General features: G+C 42.5%; 1 protein-coding gene across 1 annotated transcript in view; it reads right to left on the bottom strand.

Annotated features, from left to right (window-relative positions):
• Positions 1-975: 975 nt before the first annotated feature.
• Positions 976-20944, bottom strand: part of LOC114440138 (adenylate cyclase 9) — a 30527-nt gene continuing 10558 nt past the window's right edge. Inside the window, exons 2-10 of the mRNA XM_028412431.1 lie at positions 8984-9141; positions 7644-7754; positions 7068-7321; positions 6890-6992; positions 6206-6414; positions 5480-5639; positions 5239-5381; positions 5095-5118; positions 976-4925 (exon numbers count right to left, since the gene is read on the bottom strand). Coding sequence (XP_028268232.1) covers positions 3560-4925; positions 5095-5118; positions 5239-5381; positions 5480-5639; positions 6206-6414; positions 6890-6992; positions 7068-7321; positions 7644-7754; positions 8984-9141 — 2528 coding nt within the window. The 3' untranslated portion in view covers positions 976-3559. The remainder of the gene's footprint in view (positions 4926-5094; positions 5119-5238; positions 5382-5479; positions 5640-6205; positions 6415-6889; positions 6993-7067; positions 7322-7643; positions 7755-8983; positions 9142-20944) is intronic.

Genomic DNA, 20944 nt, shown 5'->3' with positions numbered 1-20944 from the left:
GATTCCTCCGATACAAAAAAGTTTTTTTTTCTTCCCAGCTAGACTGTGGGGGGAGGAGGGGGAGGTGTCGCGCTATGACGCCCTGACGTAAACGTGTGTCCCACTGTGCGTCATGTGGACGTACGTTAAATTGCCTCTAGGGGTGGAATAAACACACACACACACACACAAAAAGACATACATTTACCATTTTCTACCTGCTTCGGATTTTACAAACACACACTATGGCAAATAAATAAAATAATCAATAAATTAATTAATAAATGTTACTTTTAAAAAAAAACAGGTTAACATGCATTCTGCAATATCTGCATACCAGTTCAAAAAATGCAAATACTTCCACTGTGCTTCTTTATATTATTTATGTGGTTATATAACCACATTTTAAGGGCCATTATTATTATCATTATGATATGGTTTATTTTAAATTCATACATTGTATGCATTTATTGGTATAATTATATTAAAAATGATAAATGTTAAATAGTAGCATTAAAAATGGACTGCAGATATTATATTGACTAAAAGTAAGCCAGAAAACTACTACTAAACTATAACATATATTGATCCGTTTTAGGGAAAAAAGCCCTTTCTGAATATCATTTCAAGTTTTCAGGTTTTAAGCAACATTATTTTTGCATAACTAATAAGAGTGCGGCAATTTTAAACATGCCATTGTCCCCCTGTGAAGTGTATCAGAAAATGAAAGAAATAGCACAGAAACACAATAAGTACCTCATTTAGCTGCACAAATATACTTCCACTGTACAAGTACAATGCATTTACTGGTAAAAACACGCAGCACATTGTCATGTACAACCTATTAATTCAACTCGACAACATTTCCCAGCAACAGACTTTATTCAATTGTACTTTCACTTCACCTATTAGCGTGCTATGTACAAAATAAACATATTCAAAAAAAGCAATAGTTCATCAAAAAGTTTCCAGCAGAGGCAGCAGGCTACTCCTCTAGACTACTTTCTACCAGCAGAGATGTTATAATGTCTCCCCAAGTTTATTTAGCTTAATTTTAAATTAATAGAAAAGAAAACATCCGTTGATTGAAGCTGTACTGTGTGAGGACGTTTGCGTTTTTGCAGTGATAAATCTTCACGTAACATTCCTGCCATTTAGCGCATCTCTTCCACACACAACCGCACCGTTTTACAAACATTCATACAGCTTTACACACATGCAGGCAAACACAACACACAAGTATTACCTCCAACATTCTTAAAAGTAGCAATTTCTTTAGACTAATCAATACTCCAGCACATGCGCTTATATAAATAATAGAAAATGCTTAGATACTATACAATATAAAAGCCTACTGTACAGAAAAAGTAAGTGCCTTGTGCAACAGTGAGCATATAAATGAGCTTACACAACACGGTCTGCAAATTAAACGTGTACGGGAAAATCTAAGAGATAGCAATGACACTCTTTGGCATCAAAGTTTTCCCAGGGTGCCATTCTGCTGGTTCAGAACGTCACTTACAACTCTGTAAATCCAACCCGAAAATCAACAGATCATGTTTGCAGTAAAGCAACGTGACAAAAGTTCATTATCCAAAAGAGATTATCAAAAATTAGTAAGGAAAAAAATGTTGCTTAGAAACGTTACCTGACACTCAAGAACCACAACTTCTATATCAAGCACTTAACAATGATTATTATTAGAATCCCTTTATTGAAGTGTAATAGTCCACATTTTAGGCTGGTACAAGGATTGTGTGCTCATAAGCAAAAACAATTGTTGTTATAATATATAAAACTCAACTCAAATCCATGTGATAATAACACAAATATCAAGTTAGGTAAATCCAATTCATGCCCATGCTTGGTAATGTTTACATTTAATAATATACATGAAGAAAAGGCACTGCTCAAATCTCATGAAACCTTTTAACAAAACGAAACGTAATTTTAGAACAAATATGAACATTCTCGTTGCAACTTAAAGGGACAGTTCACGCCAAAATCAAATACCCATGTTTTACCCGAAGTCCTGTTTATTCATCTAGAATGTTTTGGAGACACTTATGTAGTGATCCGACGGTACAAGAATGTGCTTAAAGGCTCCAGAAAAACATGCAGCAATCTCTACAGCTGACATCTGTAACCGAATAAAACAATCTAAATCAGTAAACAACACCATAGGCCAAAAGAAAAAAAACATAAATGTTTAATTTTGGCACACACTGTCCCTTTAAGTGACTGAAACAATAAGTTAAAAGGCACAAGCATTTAGAAAAAAATAATGATTAGGCTCATGTTCACTGCAGCACATAAAACAAAGGCCAACTGGTTCTTGATGTTGACAATAACGCAGTATACAGTGATGCTCGTGCAGTGAGGTTCTGAAAATTTGAAACTACACAAATTGTTTTTTCACCTGTGGGCACACAATCCATTTTGCTAACAGAGACAGAAAATATACACAATATCTAATATTAGTTCAAGTTTTGTGTGACAATAAACACAATTTAAACATATTATTTGTGACATTCCATTCTTGGATTTACCGTGTCTTAACAGTACTAAGACACAGCAAACCTACATTTTCTCTAATCAATCTAAAGTCATGGCTCGAGACACTCTACACAGGTATCGCAGGCTTTTAAAGGTCCGGTGAAGCACTCGTTAACACTAAACACAGCTCTGGATCACATAGGGCACAACACGAGTAGCAGTTATCCTATGATGCTGCGAGCATGCTAATTAAATGTAGCATCCTGTCTAAACCAAGGCCACAGAAAAAAAAGCTGCCACATCAGCAAACATTTTTTTTTGTGTGTGTGTCCAACACTGTTCCTTCTGTTTGACTCAGCAACTCGTAGGCACCTCATTACACACAATCTCACTGTAAACACACACAAACACACATACTGCAAGCATGCAAATAAATAAGACGCAGCTCAGTCTTGCCTGCCCTTAGCCTGTATTGATTAGTCCCTGCTGTGCCTTTTTATAAAGAGTTCTCCGTTATATCAAGAACAACACAGACACAGGCTCTGCAGTACTTTAGTGCAGATTTCCCTTTTGCTTGATGCTTATTGAGATGATTCTCACATTGTTGCTTTCCTGTTTGATAAAAGGCAAAAATATCATAGCAAAACATAACTTGAAAAAGTAAACTGGTAACAAAAGCAAAGCTTTTTATTTTCCCAAAAAGTTTTTGTTTTCTAATTTACAGTTTTCCCTTTATGTTGTTATTTCTTTACCCAAAAAGGCTTAGTCTACATATTATTCTATTCTAAAGGCACTTAAAAGATATATGAAAGAAATAATCAAGATTAAAGGTGTAAAGATTAAGTTAATGACAGACAATAGGATCTGTAGCAGGCAAGAGTCAGCCATCACGTATTCCCATTTTCTAAGTGAGGCCCTCTTGGCCATCATATTTACACTAAAAACAACCTGCCTTCTGCCAGATCCTCACACATCCTCTGTCTTTCCCTGGAATGGAAGCAAGTGTACTTCCATTCTACACATGCCACCTAGCAGACACAAGAGCTTAAAGGGTTGATGAGAAAAGAGCCATTGTAGTAAATTCTTAAAGTCTGGTTAACTCTCCGACTCCGCCGTCATAATTATCCTCACTTTTGTCCTTCTTGGTGTCTGTCGTGGACCTTGTTGAATTCCGGTGTGCATCTTGCTGGGCTGAGGACGGGATGATGAACTGTTGGTTAGGGGGAGAAGGAGACGCTCCTTCAGGATTGGTTGCAGGTATAGATGTCAGGCCACTGTGAGACAAAGACCTCCTGGCCGTGGAGGCGTCTCTGGCAGGACGTCTTTCATGGCCGTCCGCCTCTTTCAAGCGGCTGAGCCCAGTTGTTGCAGCACAGCCAGCGCTGGCACTAGGTACCATAGTGTTGGTGCTGCTTGCAGTCATGCTGGTTGTGGGAACCATGCTGGCAATTTCATCAGTGGGTGAGCGCCCTATGCTGCCATCCACCTGTGCTCGGATCTCTGGTGAGACTGAGAGCTGGTACTGAGGCACAGGGCCACTGTCACTGCATTTAGGATAAAGGAAGGTCTTCATCTGACCTTTGCCTTTAACATTAACCGTGCCTCGATAATCAAACTCATATTCCATCCCACTGAGCACACAGTAGCTCTCCTCGCTGACCTGGACGCGACACTCCACGCCGGTTGTATCCATGCGACTGGCAATGTTGACTGTGTCGCCCCAGATATCGTAGAGAAGCTTGGTGGTGCCGATCACCCCCGCTGTTAGAGGCCCGTGATTGAAACCGATGCGAAGCTTGAAGCCAAAGCCGAGCATGTTCTTGTTGAAGTCATCCACCACATGCATCATTTCCAGGGCGAATTCGAAAAGAGCACGGAGGTGGGCGTGAGGATGTGCAGCGTCTGCACACTGCTGAGCATTTAGCCCTGCTGCTGCCATGTAGGTGGCACCGATGGTCTTGATCTTTTCAATATTTGAGAAGGCAGGCTTCCGTAGGAGCTCATCAAAGTCGCCTATTAGCTCGTTGAGGACACGATAGCACTCCTTGCCTCCCTCGTAGCTTTCCTCATAAAACTCACTGAAGTTAACGATACTGGCAAATATTACACCCACATTGTCGTGGTTCTTGGAATAGCTCTGGGTAACCTTAAGCTGCTCAGCCACATGTATGGGAATGATATTGCGAAGCAGCCAGTCGGCCTGGTCCCTCATGTTCTGAATCTTGATGCGGTGTTGATCAGCTTCCACGTTGCCATGGTAATGCAGCCGGTAGCTGACCTCAAATTCACGGTTAAGGAACCAGACAAGGAGAAGGAGCAGGAAAAAGGCAACGCAGGCCTCAGGAGCCAGAATGTCCTGTGGGTGAGGCTGTAAGTCAGGGTCTGCTGGGTTGTCAGATGTGATGACAGAGCTGTTGCTGCTGCTGTTGTTGTTGTTCTGGGCTTCAGACCTGGTTGTGTGAGAGAGAATGACACCCAAAAACACATCGAGATGATGGGGGAATAAATCCAGTTTCAACTTCCAACACCTATCAGGATTTTTATGAAATTATTTTTTGTTATTTTGCCAGTGGTCCTGTTAAATAGAAATAAGACAAACACTAACAATAACATACTTACCAGAAAAACAGGCCCTTAGCAACCCTGGAAGACATGAAACGGAAGCAACACTATTACAGCGCGGTATAATCACAATAACTGTCAACACACATGAACAACTAAATCTGATCACAAAGTGAGAATCCAAAAAACGTCATAACATACCTGCAGGGAGAGCTCAAGAGAAAGGCGAGCAGTGCCACTCCCACCAGCGTCGCTAGAGTTGAGCGCATCCAATAGCTGAGCTGGCAGAAGTTACAATACTGAATGATGGCGATGATGACAGCACAACAGATGAATGTGGTAAACTGGGGGACACATGGAGCACAAATCCAATATTAGTCCAAAGAAACATCAATTATTACAGTTTTACACATATTTTTTTGTGTTCAACATTTAGGTGCACCTGAATGGAAAGATGCATGTCACAGGTTAAATGGGAGAAGACGGCCACGGCTGGCAGAGACACCAGGACGGCTCCGATGAAGTGACGCGCTATCCAGCCTGAGACAGCTCTCATCAACAGCCGGGTGCAGTTCAGTACGCCATCCAGATAGAAAGCCATGCTGGAGAGGGGAAAAACAAGAAGCTTTGACTGATACAGATGACTAAGACAGATGTTGACCATCTGTCCATTTCAGCTTCTGTCTCTTTTTTTTTTCCTATCACAATACATTTTGAGTATCGTTAGAGGCAAGTGACCCACCTATGCAGAAAACACAAGCCCATCAGCTGGTGTTTATCATATATACTAATAGTCCTGACACATAAATTGTGCCTTTAAACACAAAATTACAACTTTATAGAAGATAGCAAAAAACCTCTTCAGGTCCTCAGGGGTCTAAAATTTAAACAGTCGAAGGGAAACTCCCAACAAAGAGTCAAGGCTGCAGGGCTGGTGAAAATCCTCCATTCTCCTCCCCGCCCTTGTCTTCCTCATTCCTTGCATTGCACTCCTAATTTTTAATAGAGCTGTGTGCCTTGTGATTGCATTCTGTTTTTTTTTTAGTAGAGCCGTCACTTTCACCTCTACGAAAAAATAAGGAATTGATTAGACCTTTATCTTGAAATTAGTTTGTCCTCCAGACGCTTTTTCTGATTTTACCGACTGACTTTGTCTACAGAATCTCACCGAATGGCAAACAGCAGACCCAGAACCTCGAGCGTCGCGGCCACAGCTGTCAGGATGAGGACAGGAGAGGACGGATTCTGCTGCGTGACAAGTGGCTGGAGAAAACAGGCCAGCAAGAGAGCCAGAAATACTGAACAGCACAGCAGCATGTCCAGAAAAGAACTGAAGATTGGACTGGCAAATGTCTGCATGGGTGCTTGGGTCTCCACCTGGGAGAGAAACAAGAGGACAAAAACACAGAATCTTAATATTGCCTTCCTAAGACATGAGCAAATGTAGAAATGTATACTGCACTTCTGAGTTTTGACCAGCAGAGGGCCTCACAACCTAATATAACATGGTTTGTAAGGTCCTGCAGTGATTTGACTTTGCCGCAGTCTTGCCCAGTCTGGTCCTAACGCAGTGTTAACAGACTTCCCAGACAAGACTTCGACAAACAGGGAAGCATAAAGGCTAAAAAAAAAAACAAATAAAATCATGTATGTACAAGCTACAACAGGATGGGGATGGCTGGAATCGTGAAGTGATAAGAGGCAGGACAATATCCAAACTATAAACTCTCAATATACATTAACTAGGAAATATACGAACACATGTAAATGCTCATTACAAAAGCAGGCATTTGAGCACCATTACATCACACTGAATCACAGCTCGCTCACACACACACAAACACACACACACCTCCTCCTCGTAGCTTATCCTGTAAGTAGACTCCAGGCTCCTCTCCAGGAAGGTGAGGCTCAGTTTGTTTATGGGAGGTTTGTAGAAATAGTCCTTCATAAGACTGACAGGGAAAGACAGAAAAATACTCTTAGGATTAAAAATGTTACAAGGGACCGACGTCAGATCCGATGATCACCTGTCCTCCTTGATAACATCAACAAAGTGAGCATCACTCCTCTCTCTAAAGTTCTTGGATCGCAGAGGGATGAGGGCCGAGTGGTCCATGCCCATGGCTCCTCCACTCCACGTCTTCTTCTCCTTCTCTTGCAGCATTTCACACAGTGACGTCTGGCTGTTGGTCAAGGTTTCTAGTCGAGGACTGAGCAAGCCGTTCAGAGCCTTTGGGCTGCGCCCTGCAGAAACCACTGGGGAACACTTCAGATTTGAGTCCTAAGGTGAAGAGAGGGGAAATAGGCCTTGGAAATAGGGCAGCAATGCTTAAATAGGAAATTCAAGAGCATTTAAATGAATGTGACTGTGGCACAGTTTATCTGGGACTCACAAAGTTCTATTTCTTTGGACTATTTTTGAGACTGGGCCTGAGTGAAAGTAACCAGAAATAGGTCACGATGTCCCATTATTTGACACAACTACATGGATATTAAATGTACTACACTGGATGAACACATTAGCTGTTTTCAAACATGAATGTCAGACCATTTTAGACAGACAGATTAATATCTCTCAATTCAGGTCACAACAACAGGCAAACCTTGCTGTTGTTGGTCTTGTGGTCGTCATGGCAGCCATTGTGCACCATCCCTTCCTCCAGAATTTGATCCTCCCCTGCGATCAGGGCCACACTGCAGGAGAGACAGGGGGACTGGAGATGGGAGGCGCACAGTGTGGAGGTAAAAATGCAGCATATGAAAGGAGGGAAAAGAAGAGAGAGAATTAACACACAGAGAGATAGACATCAAGGAGGTGCATATGAGAGCGGAGAAAACATAAAAAGATGGCAGAGATTGGGAATGATGAAATAACAACAGTGATGTGAAGGCGGAGGCAGAGATAAAACATCACCTTTAGGTACAAAGCTGTGACAAATCCTACATTATCTTTCAACATCTTTCTAGCTTAATATGATTTACTTTACTGAGAATATAACGTTAACATGAGCAGCAGCAGCAGCAAAGGCATGGTAGAGGAGGAAATACTTCAGAAGGGCTTCCTCCCTGCTTGAGTTAGCTCATTACCATACCAAGGACCCCCCACTGATTCTTCCTGCCTCCCATCATCCTCCTGTGTCTCGCTCTCTTTTTTTACAGCCCCAGCTAGTACATCTCCCCCTCCACCTGTCCTGGCAGAGAGCTGAGATCTGTGCAGGGTTCGTGGGGTGCATGTGCGCAGAAAGAAGGATTAATCAGCGTGAATATATGGCACCAAGGTGAAGGGTAATTAGAGGATAAAGGAACAATGCATTACCTAAAAATCCTCGTTTTCAACATTTCATTAAAATACAATCCCAGAAAATATCATAATAACTAACAGTAAGGTACAACCAAGAACCAATGAAAGAGAATTTTAATACAATAGAGCACACCCCACCTCCAGCGAAACACCGTCATAACTGAAGGACAACATTGACAAGCTGATTGACAGGTGACAGGTGATCGATCAGCTGTCGTCTGCCCTCTTCATCATTTCCTGTTAGACCTTGACTCACGTCAACATTAATATTTAAGCTTTCTGTATTGTCTCCTTTGTCACCTCCTTCAATCAATCGGTCTCATATACTGTATGTGGTGAAGATGTTTAAGGACTTGAAATGTGTTTGTGACCTTTGACCTTACAGATACAAATGTAATCATTTGATGATTGTGTCCTATAGCACATCTGTGTAAAGTGAATGTGTTCAAAATCAAGACAACAGATACCTGCATGCATGCAAAAAAAAGCCTCTGATACACCCACATTCTCAAAAGCACACACAGCTCAGTGTTCGTCCTCGGGCAATGTGCAGTAGATGCACAATGATAAATCCTGCTAGAAATAAATGTACTTCTTCAGCAGCATGGTTGATTTTTTTCGTTAGATATGGTGTTCACCCACCTTGGCTTTCTCTGCAGGAACCATGCCAGTCGAAGGCGCTCCATCAGGCGTGTGTGCTATGGATGTGGGACTCCGTGGATCTGGATCTCCCATTTGGGAGCAGTTACAGTGGGAGTGAGGCTCCACCTTCCTGCCAGAGATCAGGTACGTCCTTAGGCCTGGTGAGAGAGAGAGAAAGAGGAATCGAGAAAAGAGGCAGGATGACAATGAAAGATCAATTCTTATTCTCATGCATGCAACTCAGGTAAGTCTCAGTTGGGTTTAGTCATCCCTGTGTGGATGAAGGTACTAGAGGTTGTTTTAGGATTCAGCAGAGGTTCAGTACCCAGGATGAATTCCCTCAGTGAATTATATAAGCACACTTTAAAGAGAGAAGCTCTGAATATCAATCCCTCTCACTTGGAAAAGCCAAGGGCATACATGCTTATCACTGTGGCAATGCACATGTTTATAAACATGTAAGTGCAGATTTCCTCTTAATCATCCATCCGAGATTCATTAATCAAAAAAATCAGCCTTAAACACACGGGTAATACAGGTGCATGTGCATCGTTGCGACAGGCTCCTGTACGTCTACCCAATGACCATGAAACAGTTTCAGACACAACAGGCGCCGGCCAAATATTTGAACACCTGCGTCCTCCCACTTCTATCAACATGTTGGCATTTCCATCACTCCTACAAGACGTGCGTGCGTGTGTGTATCATTTTTCCCCAAAATTCATCCATCTGTTCCGAGCAGGTCACAGGCGGCAACAAAAACAAGGCAAGATAATGTTGGTCCTAAAATGAGAAAACCTTTAACAACTGGAGTGGACATAAAGTGAAATCCAAACAGCATCCTGCTTCTCATAATAAAAAGCTGTGTTTCAATTCAGGGCTTGGATCCTTCCAAGGGAAAATCTGTAGACCAACTGTGGTGTGACAACGTCATCCCATCTTACAGGCTCCTTCAAATGCAGCCAACAAATGTGCTCTTTATTTCCCTGGTAGCAAAGGGTGCATTAAGTGGTTCCAATCATATCCCAGGATTCAATACGATTCATTTAACAACAGCCATAGAGTAAACATTTAAATGTTACTATTAACTGCAAGCTGAGACAGACAGGAAGTCTTCCAAACTAAATGCTAAAATGCTACATCAAGGATCAACTTTAAGTCCCTTCATGTTTGCTGTGGTGATTGACAGGTTGACAGATGAGGTCGGACAGGAATCTCTGTGGACATTGATGCTTGCGGATGACGTGATCTATAGTGTGAACGAAAGGGAGGTTAGAGGGGGCTGAGGTCAACAAGGTGTAGGGGTTTAAGTGCTTCTTGTCTACAGTCCAGTGCGAAGGGGAGTGTGAAAAAGAGGTGAAGGGGCAAGTGCAAGCAGGTTGGAGTGGGTGGAGAAAAGTGTCTGTGTGACAAGAGCGTCAGCAAGAATCAAAGGAAGGTTGTAGTGAGACTAGCTGTGTGGTTTAGGGACAAGAGGCAGAGCTGGAGGTAGCAGAAATGAAGATGTTGAGGTTCTTTTTAGGTGTTATAAGGATGGACCAGATCAGGAACGGTCAGACAGGCAGGGGATAGTGGCAATATTGGTAGAAGGATGTTGGAAAAACAGCTGCCAGGCAAGAGAAAGGGCCAAGGAGGAGGTAAAGATGATTCGCTATAGCAACCCCTGATGGGAACAGACGAAGGTAAAGGTTTGTCCTTCATAGTCTACAAAGGAGAAACCTCCATAGAGTGTATCCTTTGAAGGTGGCAGCGCCGGAACTAATCTCAATCTTCTAAATGTTATTGCTGAAAAAATAAGTGGTTGATCTGGTCAATAAACTGTTTAGCTTGTTTGCAAATTACTAACTTTAAAGTAAAGTGACACCGCATTGATGCTACATGACTTAAGTTATAGTTAACCAACTATAAAGTCTAAAACAAACCAAACATCAACATATCAACATGAAAGCTAATGAGAGTAATTATAGACATAAGGCTCACATCCCTTTTGAGTTTGTTGTTGCCCTTATTGTAGTCATACATACACACAAAGACTTTCAGTGTTCAGAAGCCATAAATCTAGGATTTAGACCACCTCATTGAGACCAAGCAGGTGTGACTAAACTCCTCTTCATGACCCCCCCCCCCCCCCCCCCCCCCACGTCTGTCTGCATCACTGTGTTGTGACAAGCCACAACCACAGCAACAGTTATCTGTGCACATTTGTCAGCAGCACAGGTAAGTGCGACTGTGTGCCACATAATTCAACTGTCAGTGAGGCTGCAGCCTCGGGCTCTGAGCATTGTCTGCACTAAGTACTTCAGACAGGCCTGCCACTGCCTCTGCTGAGCCACCCTGGGGCTCCACTCTCTGACACAGACCACGCCACCTGACACGAGGCTAACACAGTCTCATACACACTTACAAAAGCACACACACACACAAAAATCTGTGAGCAACATGCACACAAAGAGACAGATGTAAACACCCCCTTTAACCACCTACACACCCAGTCAAACGCATATATGCACAAAGCGAGCGGAGGTGGAGATGGACAGCTTCACTGTAGCTGGGTCGATAGCCAGGTGGATGAGATTCAGCGATGAGGAAATGAAGGCGGTAAACAGCCGAAACAACAAACCAATTCTGCGCACCAGTGATGCAGAATGGCACAGCGGACGGAGAAGAGGCGGCTGGAAACTGAGGAGACCTTTCGACTGCCTCTGAAAATGAGAATGTGCGAGTGTGTGACAGAGCCAGAGACAAAGACACACAACACACACACACAACGTTAACTGATTTTATTAGTTTGCTAATCAAATCCTTTCCAGCCTCCCACTATGACACACACCGACTTCTGCTTCTGCCAGGTCAACAGGGTTATTTTTCTTCTCCTTCTCAGTTTCTCCTGTAAAACGGACTTCCTGTGACACACAGTGATCCGATAACTTACATAAGCATAAGTACAAGTAAAGACATCTTGTAAGGATTGTGAAAAGATGTGAAATGATGCATATTTTCTGTCAGATTTCAACTGAAAACACACAGAAATACTAAGGAAAGTGACTCACAGTTTTTTACTTATTAATGCACAGAGAGTCACGATTAATGCAAAAATACTGCTGCAAAAGCAGCGGGGCCTGCTGACTAATAATAAAACAGTGCAAGGCGGGGACCAAGCCAAATCCATCTTAACAGAAATCACTGAAGCGTTCAGCCACTGTTCCAATACTGTAACAGCTTATTAATGATAATGAAGCATTTCAAGCTTGATAATGTGCGTACCAACGCATTAAAGGTGAAGAAGGAGCAAAGAATAATGGCACAGCAGGCGCTTGATGAAGACTAGTATTTAAAACAAAATGGTAGGAATGAACACAATAAGGAAACAAATGGGTCAAAATGGCGACTTAACATTGACAAGCGGATTGATAAGGAAGCTGACAAGAGATCAGCTGTATCCATGTGCATAACTGCCCCTTTTTGGTAAGCCTTTAAACCCACATCTTTACATAAAAATATTCAACTTACGGTCATACTGAACTTCAATCAGTTCGTCCTGGAGTTAAAATAAATATTTATAGAAATGTCCCCAACTCCAGACCTCATCCTGAAATCTATATAGTACTCGTTGAATCTTCCTAGCCTCATCTTTGTCGCTTTGGCCAAGATATCACATTCAAAAGAACAGGAGAGACCTACAGAATGACAGACAGACAAGCCAATAACATAATGAATGGGTCAATTATTAAAGCCAACAATCCATAGCCATCTTCTCCGCAGGTTAAGGCCTTTGTACGATGTGTTTGATTGATTCCATCTTGTTGTCAGACAGCTTGCTGCGGGAGAATCATTTCACATGTCAAGAGCCACGACAGCCAGAGGCGAGGAAGATAAATAGGCCGCAGCAATGTAGCACAAGCATGTTGTCTGTGACTGTTTTGTATGAGCTGTTACATAAGTTTCATTTTTGTCGTTTCCAATTTGAGGACAAGCCGTCATCTTTTACAATCTGCCTGTGTGGCAGCTGAAATTACAGCTTTGCCCCACAGTAGATTGCGAAACTGATAAACGGGCCCGGCCGGCAGCTGGCTCCCACTTTAACAGGGTCTGCGTGGCAGAGACAAAGGTCAGGAAACTTCACGCAACTCATGTCTCTCTTCGCTCGCTTCTGGTAAGTACGTGAGTATCTGTCAATGCATCACTCGTCCCACATCTTTGTGATGGGTAGGTATTTGCATGTGATGGCCCGCTTCATCTTCCATGACCTTGGGCTAATTGAACACCATCATTAGAGGCGGCCTCTGGGTGTTACGGGACGTGGAGTGTCCTGTCTTGTGCTATCAGCTGACAGCGAACAGTAGATAACCTTTCCCCGCGAGAGCCCCGTCACATTATCTCCCTCTCCAAACCTCTTTGTTCAGGACAGAGGAGAGTGAAATGAGAAAACACTTTGCCAAACAAACAACACCCTCGCCCCGTACGCCTCCCTTCCTCTCACCTCTCTTCATAGAACATCCATGCTCTTATGGGACAATGGCTGTCCCTGAACACTCTCCGCACGATGCTGAGAGCGGCACGGCGCAAGGGCTGGGCGGGCCAGACGAACATTCAGAAAAGAAAAGAAATAAATAAATGCAACACACACACACTGCAGTGGTTATTCCAGACACTCTTCATGGAACAATCCTCTGACCCTGAGCACAGAGAAATAAGTGGAAAGCAATGAGCATGGCTGTTACATACCCTTGTACTGTCCTACATGTAACAAGGCACACAAAAAGAAGGCCAAATCATTACACAAAACAAAAGAACTGGTACAGAAGGTGCATCACCATATATTCTAATGAGTGCTAAAGTCACCCAGATTCCATTAGTGACCCAGTAGTGGTAATGCGGATAAGTGAACGCTTCCATGACTCGTCACCTAGTAACCCAGATAATAAAGTCTGCCTTGCCAACTGAAATTTAATTCGTCTTCAGACCCAGAATGCTATGAATCATCGTTAAGAACTGAGTATTCTACACTGATCCAAAGAAAAAATCCACAATTGTACATAAAATGTTGATTTTCTTTGGCAGATTGGACCTTGTGTGATCAGAACTATGTCTGTAAGTGTCTGTTTTTCAGAATATCTGTATGAAAACATCTGGATCATTACCAAAAAAATACAAACGTATCACATAGCAACACCTTTTCTTTCAGCTTCTATCTGTATCCCATGTGGAAGAAAGCAATGATGCTGTCCCAGCGAGGTTTATTAAAAGCAGAGGGAAACAAAGAGGGGAGGAAATGCTTGGATCAGCACACACACACACACACACATACATAAACATATCATGTGCCCAATCTTCTTATAATGACAGCTTTGCTTTCCAGGGCCAGGTACCGGAACAGGAGGGCAGTGGAGCAGGTGGCACAGAACTAGTGCTGCTAGGCTGCGTAGCTCTCTGTGCCATTTGGCACCGCCAGCATGAACCCCTCCCATACTTCTCCCTCGCCGGCGTGTCTCCGTCCAGGGATATTTGGAACATTCTGTCCCTGCTGAAGGGAAGAGGGCAGGAGGAACAAGTGTCCAGCATGACAGACTGTTTAGTGGGAACTTCATTACTGCAGTGTGGTGCAGAGAGGACAGGAGGGGGAGGGAACTGGAACAGTTGGGTAAATTGTGTAATAGTAAATATAATGTATTATAATTACAGTGCAGCAGGTACACTGATTACATAAGGTTTACACTAGGAATAAGGGTGGGATTTAGTAAGTGTTTTCTTCTTCCCACTCCTTTTTGAGCAAACAATAGTTGTGTATATATATATATATATATATATATATATATATATATATATATATATATATATATATATATATATATATATATGTGTGTGTGTGTGTCGTATATGCATGCACATATGTATGGATGGATTATTGTTGAAGGTAAAACTTCCCTCAAAATAAATATTGCACAAAAAAACAAATAACAAATAATGTGAGTGAGTGAACCCATTCAGTCAGAGAACATGAATGACACATATGCATTTTTCATAAGGAATCTCAGAGGAGCTGTCATTTCTGTCAGTAGAAGAAGAAGCAGAGAGCTTGTGTTCGTCTCCTGAGGCACGCAGGGGTTGGGGGGGCAGGTGAGGGGTGAGGGGTGACCTTTCTCTTCACAGCTGAACACTTCTGCTGAGCCCAGGTTTCTTTTAGAACACTAAAAGTACATGTTAGAAGGTGAGCGGAATTATTTACAATGTCAAATTAGAGAAAGACCGCGTCCTCTGTCGGAGACGCTTTAACCCAAATGGCAGTGTCATGCGCTGGCTCTGCCAATAAACACACTGTCTTCTGAATAATATATATGAGAGGATGTTTCACACACTGGTCTATTTACTACATACAAAAACAGAATATGACCACCATGTTTGAATTCAAATATCCTCATGGACCCCTTTGCATCTTAAACCTATTAGACTGAGGTAGCAGACGACAGAGCATACACAAGACTTCACAACAATTCCCCTCGCTTAACCTCAGGCCACTAACATTCATGTCAAACTCAGTGAAGCACAGCTTAACCAACAAAGCTCTTCTCAAACATTTGGAGACCCCAGATAACCCACAGTGACCTCTCAGTATTGATTACATAAGACTGAGTTTGTAGCAGCAGGTTTTGCACACCACCTGGGCTTTCTCAGCATTTGCAGCACAGGTTTATAGGACAAAAACACATCTTACTGCGAGTTACGTCAGAGTGCTTCTCTGCTTACACACTCAGAGCACCAGCACAAGCTGGTTGAAATCAACAAAATTTGTCAATATCCTTTCTGTCTTTTTGTGCCTCACTGCCGTAAACAGGAGCAGCACTAAAACTAAAAATTTCCATATTTGGTGGGTGGTTTTTCTTTTTTCTTTTAACCACGACTCACTGAAAACAACAATAGAAACACTTGACATCTCTCCAAACCCTTTAACTCTCTCTTGGCTGTGTCTGTCTCATGTGCTCTCTTTTTGTATTCCGTGCCTCCGATCTTTCCATCCCTGACAGTCCCAGGCTGCCATGGTCGGCTGGCAGAACAACAGATACAGTTGACATCACTCCAAAATCTTTAACAACCCCCCCTTCCTTTGCTCAGTGGCCTGTATTTTCCTTCTTGTTTAATCAATCTCGCTGTAGCTTACTGCCTGTCAGTCTTCCTTGCACTCTCTCTCTCTCTCTGTCCTGAATCCAACTATCCTCCATGTTCTTTTGTGTCCAAACCAATATCCGTTTGCCTCATCACTGCACTGGCACAGAGGACTTCTCTCTGCAAAGAATTGCTCTGGCTGACATCGTTCCAAAAGCTCAGACTCACTTTCCAGGTCCTTTTTCTAACATTATCTTCCTTCCCCTTTCGCTCCGACACCGACCTCTGACACAGCAGGATTATCTATATGGAGAAGTCTCTTCTTCTATACAAAAGTGTAGAAGTTTGCAGCTGAAGTCTGCGATTTCACTGCAGCTTCTAATGCAACTACATCTGCTTTTCTTGAAACAGTTTTCTGCTCTGTCGTCAGTCCAAAGAGAGGAGGAAGAAGCAGTATCAGAGTTACCAGTGTTTGTGCCAGGAATAGAAATCATCATCAACAATTAACTTGTATAATGATCTGTTAATGATGATCTCTGCACGCTGCAGGGGGATAAGCCTTCTATTCCTCCACATTGCTTGTTACACTGTGGAAACAGAGATGCTCTGAATTCCTCTCATGCAGCCTGCTGCATGTCTGGTATAGTCTAATTTTAATGTCCAGGGAACAAACATTAGAGAGCAACATGGACAAGAGAAGCAGACATCTGAGGGGCACAGAATGCCAGCCTCTTGGTGGGATTCTGCTTTCTCACACTTCACTCCCCCTCCCTGTGGCTGGCATCAAGTGATGGGGGGGGGGGGGGGGGGGGTAAAAGCCTGGTGCCTGCAGCAAGCACAGATCATATTCCTCAACCAATGTGTAGGACATCAATATGGTGCTAGTGTCTGTATCTCATCGCAGGTGGAGAAATGGATCGACTCTTTTTTCTATAAGAAACTTACATTCATGTTTATAATGACACATTTAGAGTCTTTAACAGCAACAATATGACAAAAATGAAGACAGACAGAAGGAATAAATCTACATGGGATCTCATCTAAAATTTATAAGGAAGCATTTTGACACCTACTTTTTTTTAATCGTTCTTCTCTTCCTAATGTTCAGCAGAATGACTTTATCATGTGGTTTATGTCTCAATAAATCTGTACTACACTATTAAAAAAACCTATAAAGTGCTCAGGCTTTGAAATGTGCGATATAAAGAAGGTTATAAATATTAAGAACTGTTTAAAGACGTAATGTGATATTATAAATTTCACCTTTCATCTGTTGTGTTATTAAAAAACACATTTCTAATTAATTGCCTGGAGTTTTTTTTTTGACTGCAATTCAATACCATGACATGCACTAACTCATCAAGGGATGCTATTGACCCGCAGCTTTGATTAAACAGCAATTGATTAAACAGTGACCAGTAAATGATCAAAGCAAACAGCACACAGAGACAGACATCCACCTCCCCGCCATGCACCAACTGTCCCCGTCTCTGTGTCCCTCTGAATTCTGCTAACTCAACATTTTGAGCAACGGCACCGTCGCTGAGGGGGTTGATGATGAAAAAGTGCTGGATGTTCTGCTGAGCACTGTGCAGCTCCCTGTGGACTCTTTATGTGGAGCAGAGGCAAAGTGATACAGCAGGAGTAAATGAGGATTCAAAATACAAGCTGAGTTTCTAACACAGAAACAAGTTGGATGCATAAGGCCTGCGTGCATCCTCCTGAAAACCCCAAAAAATATTGCCAGTTAGATTGAATCTCTGCACGACCTCCTAAAACAAACATCCATGCAATGCTACATTGTTGATGAAAGTGCCTGTTTGAAAAACAGACAGCACTCTAACTGAACTGTTTCAAAATGAGACGGCAACAAGATGGAGGGCAGAGACACAGATTAAAAAAAAAAACAACAACAGACAGACAGACAGGGAGGGAGAGACGCATTTAAAGTGATAAAAGGATGGAGAATGACCTCTGCTGGGAATATATCAGGTACTTAGCACACACACACACATACAAATCAGCAGCAATGGCCTTTAGGAGTGACAGCATGGGGGATTCCTGGGGATATAAAGTATGTGGATGTGAGGAGCGGCTGACAGCTAGAGGGACGGAGGCGAGGGAGGGAGGCTGGGAGCTCAGTTCACATGAGAGCAAGCACACCAGCTGTACAGCACAATGCCTGGACAACAGAACTTTGTGCTTTAGGTTGTTTTTATTAACACAACCCACTGTTGTTTTATATTTTCTCTTATGATTTATTAATGATTGGATTTTTATTTTATTTTTATTTCTACTTTAGCTCTCTGCTGCTGTATATTTTTTTAAAAGGTGCTTTCTATCATATTTATACTCTTTTTTTGGCAGGTTTAGTTCTCTGTGTCTCCAAGACTCCAAAAACTAATAAAAGCAAAACAGCCGAAAGTGATTTATTTGTGTACTCAGATGAGAAAGTACGCTGCAAGTAAGCGCCAAAAAAACAGGCAAACTCACCAATCTGTATTCACTGACACCAAATACTATATTATATATAACAACAATGTTCATGAACAACAAATAATGAGTGTATGTTGTGGATTCAGGATCTGAGTTTCAAAGAGCAGACAAAGCAAAAAAGAAACCGATCCAGCTGACATTAAAAACAAAGCTGACCTGATTAGAGTCTGAGTCTCTGTGAGACTGCTGTGCACTCCTGAAGGGCTGATTGCTTCATTGATATCAAAACACACAATCTAAAGCCACTTCTCCAGGTGGAAACCATTCTGTTCTTGCCTTTCGAGCATGGGTCGCTTTGTCAGCAAGACAAATTCATTTACAGCAGCCAAAACCACACACAGCAGGGCATGACAGGATATTTATGCACTGCTTCAAAAATGTATTTCCTCAACCCAAAGACAGTTTCACTGTGGCGTTAGTGTCATAGTTGATGTCCTATGAATGGACTGAAATAGAGTTACGCAACATAAAAATGACAACAAAAGACACACAAGGAGTACTGTCAAACAATAGAGACAAATCACTGTTGTTGCCAAATATATAGCACAGCAATATATACAGGAAAAGGAAGCAAAAAGTAAGGGGGGGTGCAGCAAAACAAAAAAAAGGGGTCAAGAGGAAGGTGAAGTAAATGGGTTAATGTATTTTAGTGTGACACAGGAAGGGTGTGAGAGGCAAAGGTTTCAAAATACTTCCTCTCTGAGGAGGGCTAAGACTGACAGAAATAAAGTCCAGATTTAAACCACATCTCTCTCAGCCAATCACTTCATTGGGCAACTGTTACCACCACCACCACCATCATCATCATCATCATCATCATCATCATCATCATCATCATCATCATCATCATCATCATCATCATCAGATGAAGGAGATGAAATGTTGCTAAATTTGTTAAATCTGTGTGCCACTTCCACACATGCCAGTGATGTAAGGTCCACACGCAGCAGGTAAGCAGCAATTTAAAAATAAATCAATATGACCTTCAAAATAAAAGCAGAATGCATGAAATATTCAAAAAGCCTTTGCACACCAAATCATGTATGTGGCACTAATTGAGAAGCCATCTGAACAGCACATATAGAGAGACCCATGAACCCTCCATGATGTCACTGTGAGGTTTCCAGATCAGTGTGGTGCTATCTGTGCAGTGTGTGACCAGGAACACCTGGATAATTTCAAACTGAGCAAAGCAACCAGCTGTGACCCATCATTCAGCTATTTTTCAGCCTTAAAGGGGACTTATTGGGTCAAATTGACAAATACTTCCACGTTTCTCCTCTTTCTTGTGTATTGGATGCACTAATAATACATTACTTGACAAAATACACACAAACATACACACACTTGTGCTGTATGGTGCAAAGGAACACAGTCAATCTGTGCATGTTGAGTGCAGTAGCAGGTCTTAGCAGGCAGCGGCTCCCCCATCATCTTCCCTCATTCATAATTCACACAGCCATTTATCACACACGTTCGCTCCCGCTGTGCTCGCTAACGACTCACCGCAACCCGCAACCACGGCCAGGGTGTGGCATGTTCCTGTGTGGGTGTTTGCATTTTAGCATACTTCAACACAAAGTGCAAAAGTTAGCATTTATGTCTGAGTGGTTGGCGGTGGGCAGACCAGGAGGCGCTGTCACCTTAAGAGTGAGCTTCATCCGTCAGTGTCAGTAAAGGCTATTCTGCATCTGTTAAAAGGAGTGCTGGCATTTTCCTGTACCCTTGATCACAAAGAAAAAAAAAGCTTAGGATGCATCAATGAGTCATGATAGCAATTTATCACCACAGCGTCTACATGGCCATGAGGAGAGCTAGATTAGCCTTCTCACCGTTCCATTTGGGATGTACATAAAAGACCAAATACCCTGTGAGGTAGCAATACACAAAGATGCTTTTACTCTTTTTCTGTCTTTTCCAAGGTTAACAAATCTTTGTCGGTCAGAATGTACAGTTTGTCTCTGTGTAGGTGTCCTTCATGAGCTGTGGCCATGAAGAACTGCGACACGTGTTCGTCTTATTCTTAAAAACAGGCTGTCGCGTGGCCCTTCCCACAATGGCAGGGATTCAGCTAAATAAAGTCAATTTGGCCCCTTTCTCTCAGTCAGAGCACCAGTCCTTCCATCTAAAAAGAGCCAACTGACCCTCACCCCCTTTTCAATGGCCTGTTGCCATGGCAATTAGCCTTTGCAGGTCCAGGGTGCAGAGAGTGTGTGTGTGTGTGTTTGTGTGTGCTGCTCCAGATGGGAAACGTTCCTACCCATGTGTTGTGCTGAGGCTGGTGTTATGAGTGTGATGTGGAGAGGCACAAAAAGCCCTGAACAGGACAAACCGTAAGAAGCAACTCTATCCATCTTTCTGTCT

This window comes from Parambassis ranga, chromosome 8, assembly GCF_900634625.1.
Source record: "Parambassis ranga chromosome 8, fParRan2.1, whole genome shotgun sequence".
In the NCBI taxonomy this organism is placed as follows: Eukaryota; Metazoa; Chordata; class Actinopteri; family Ambassidae; genus Parambassis; species Parambassis ranga.
This window is presented reverse-complemented; position numbering and strand designations above follow the sequence as displayed.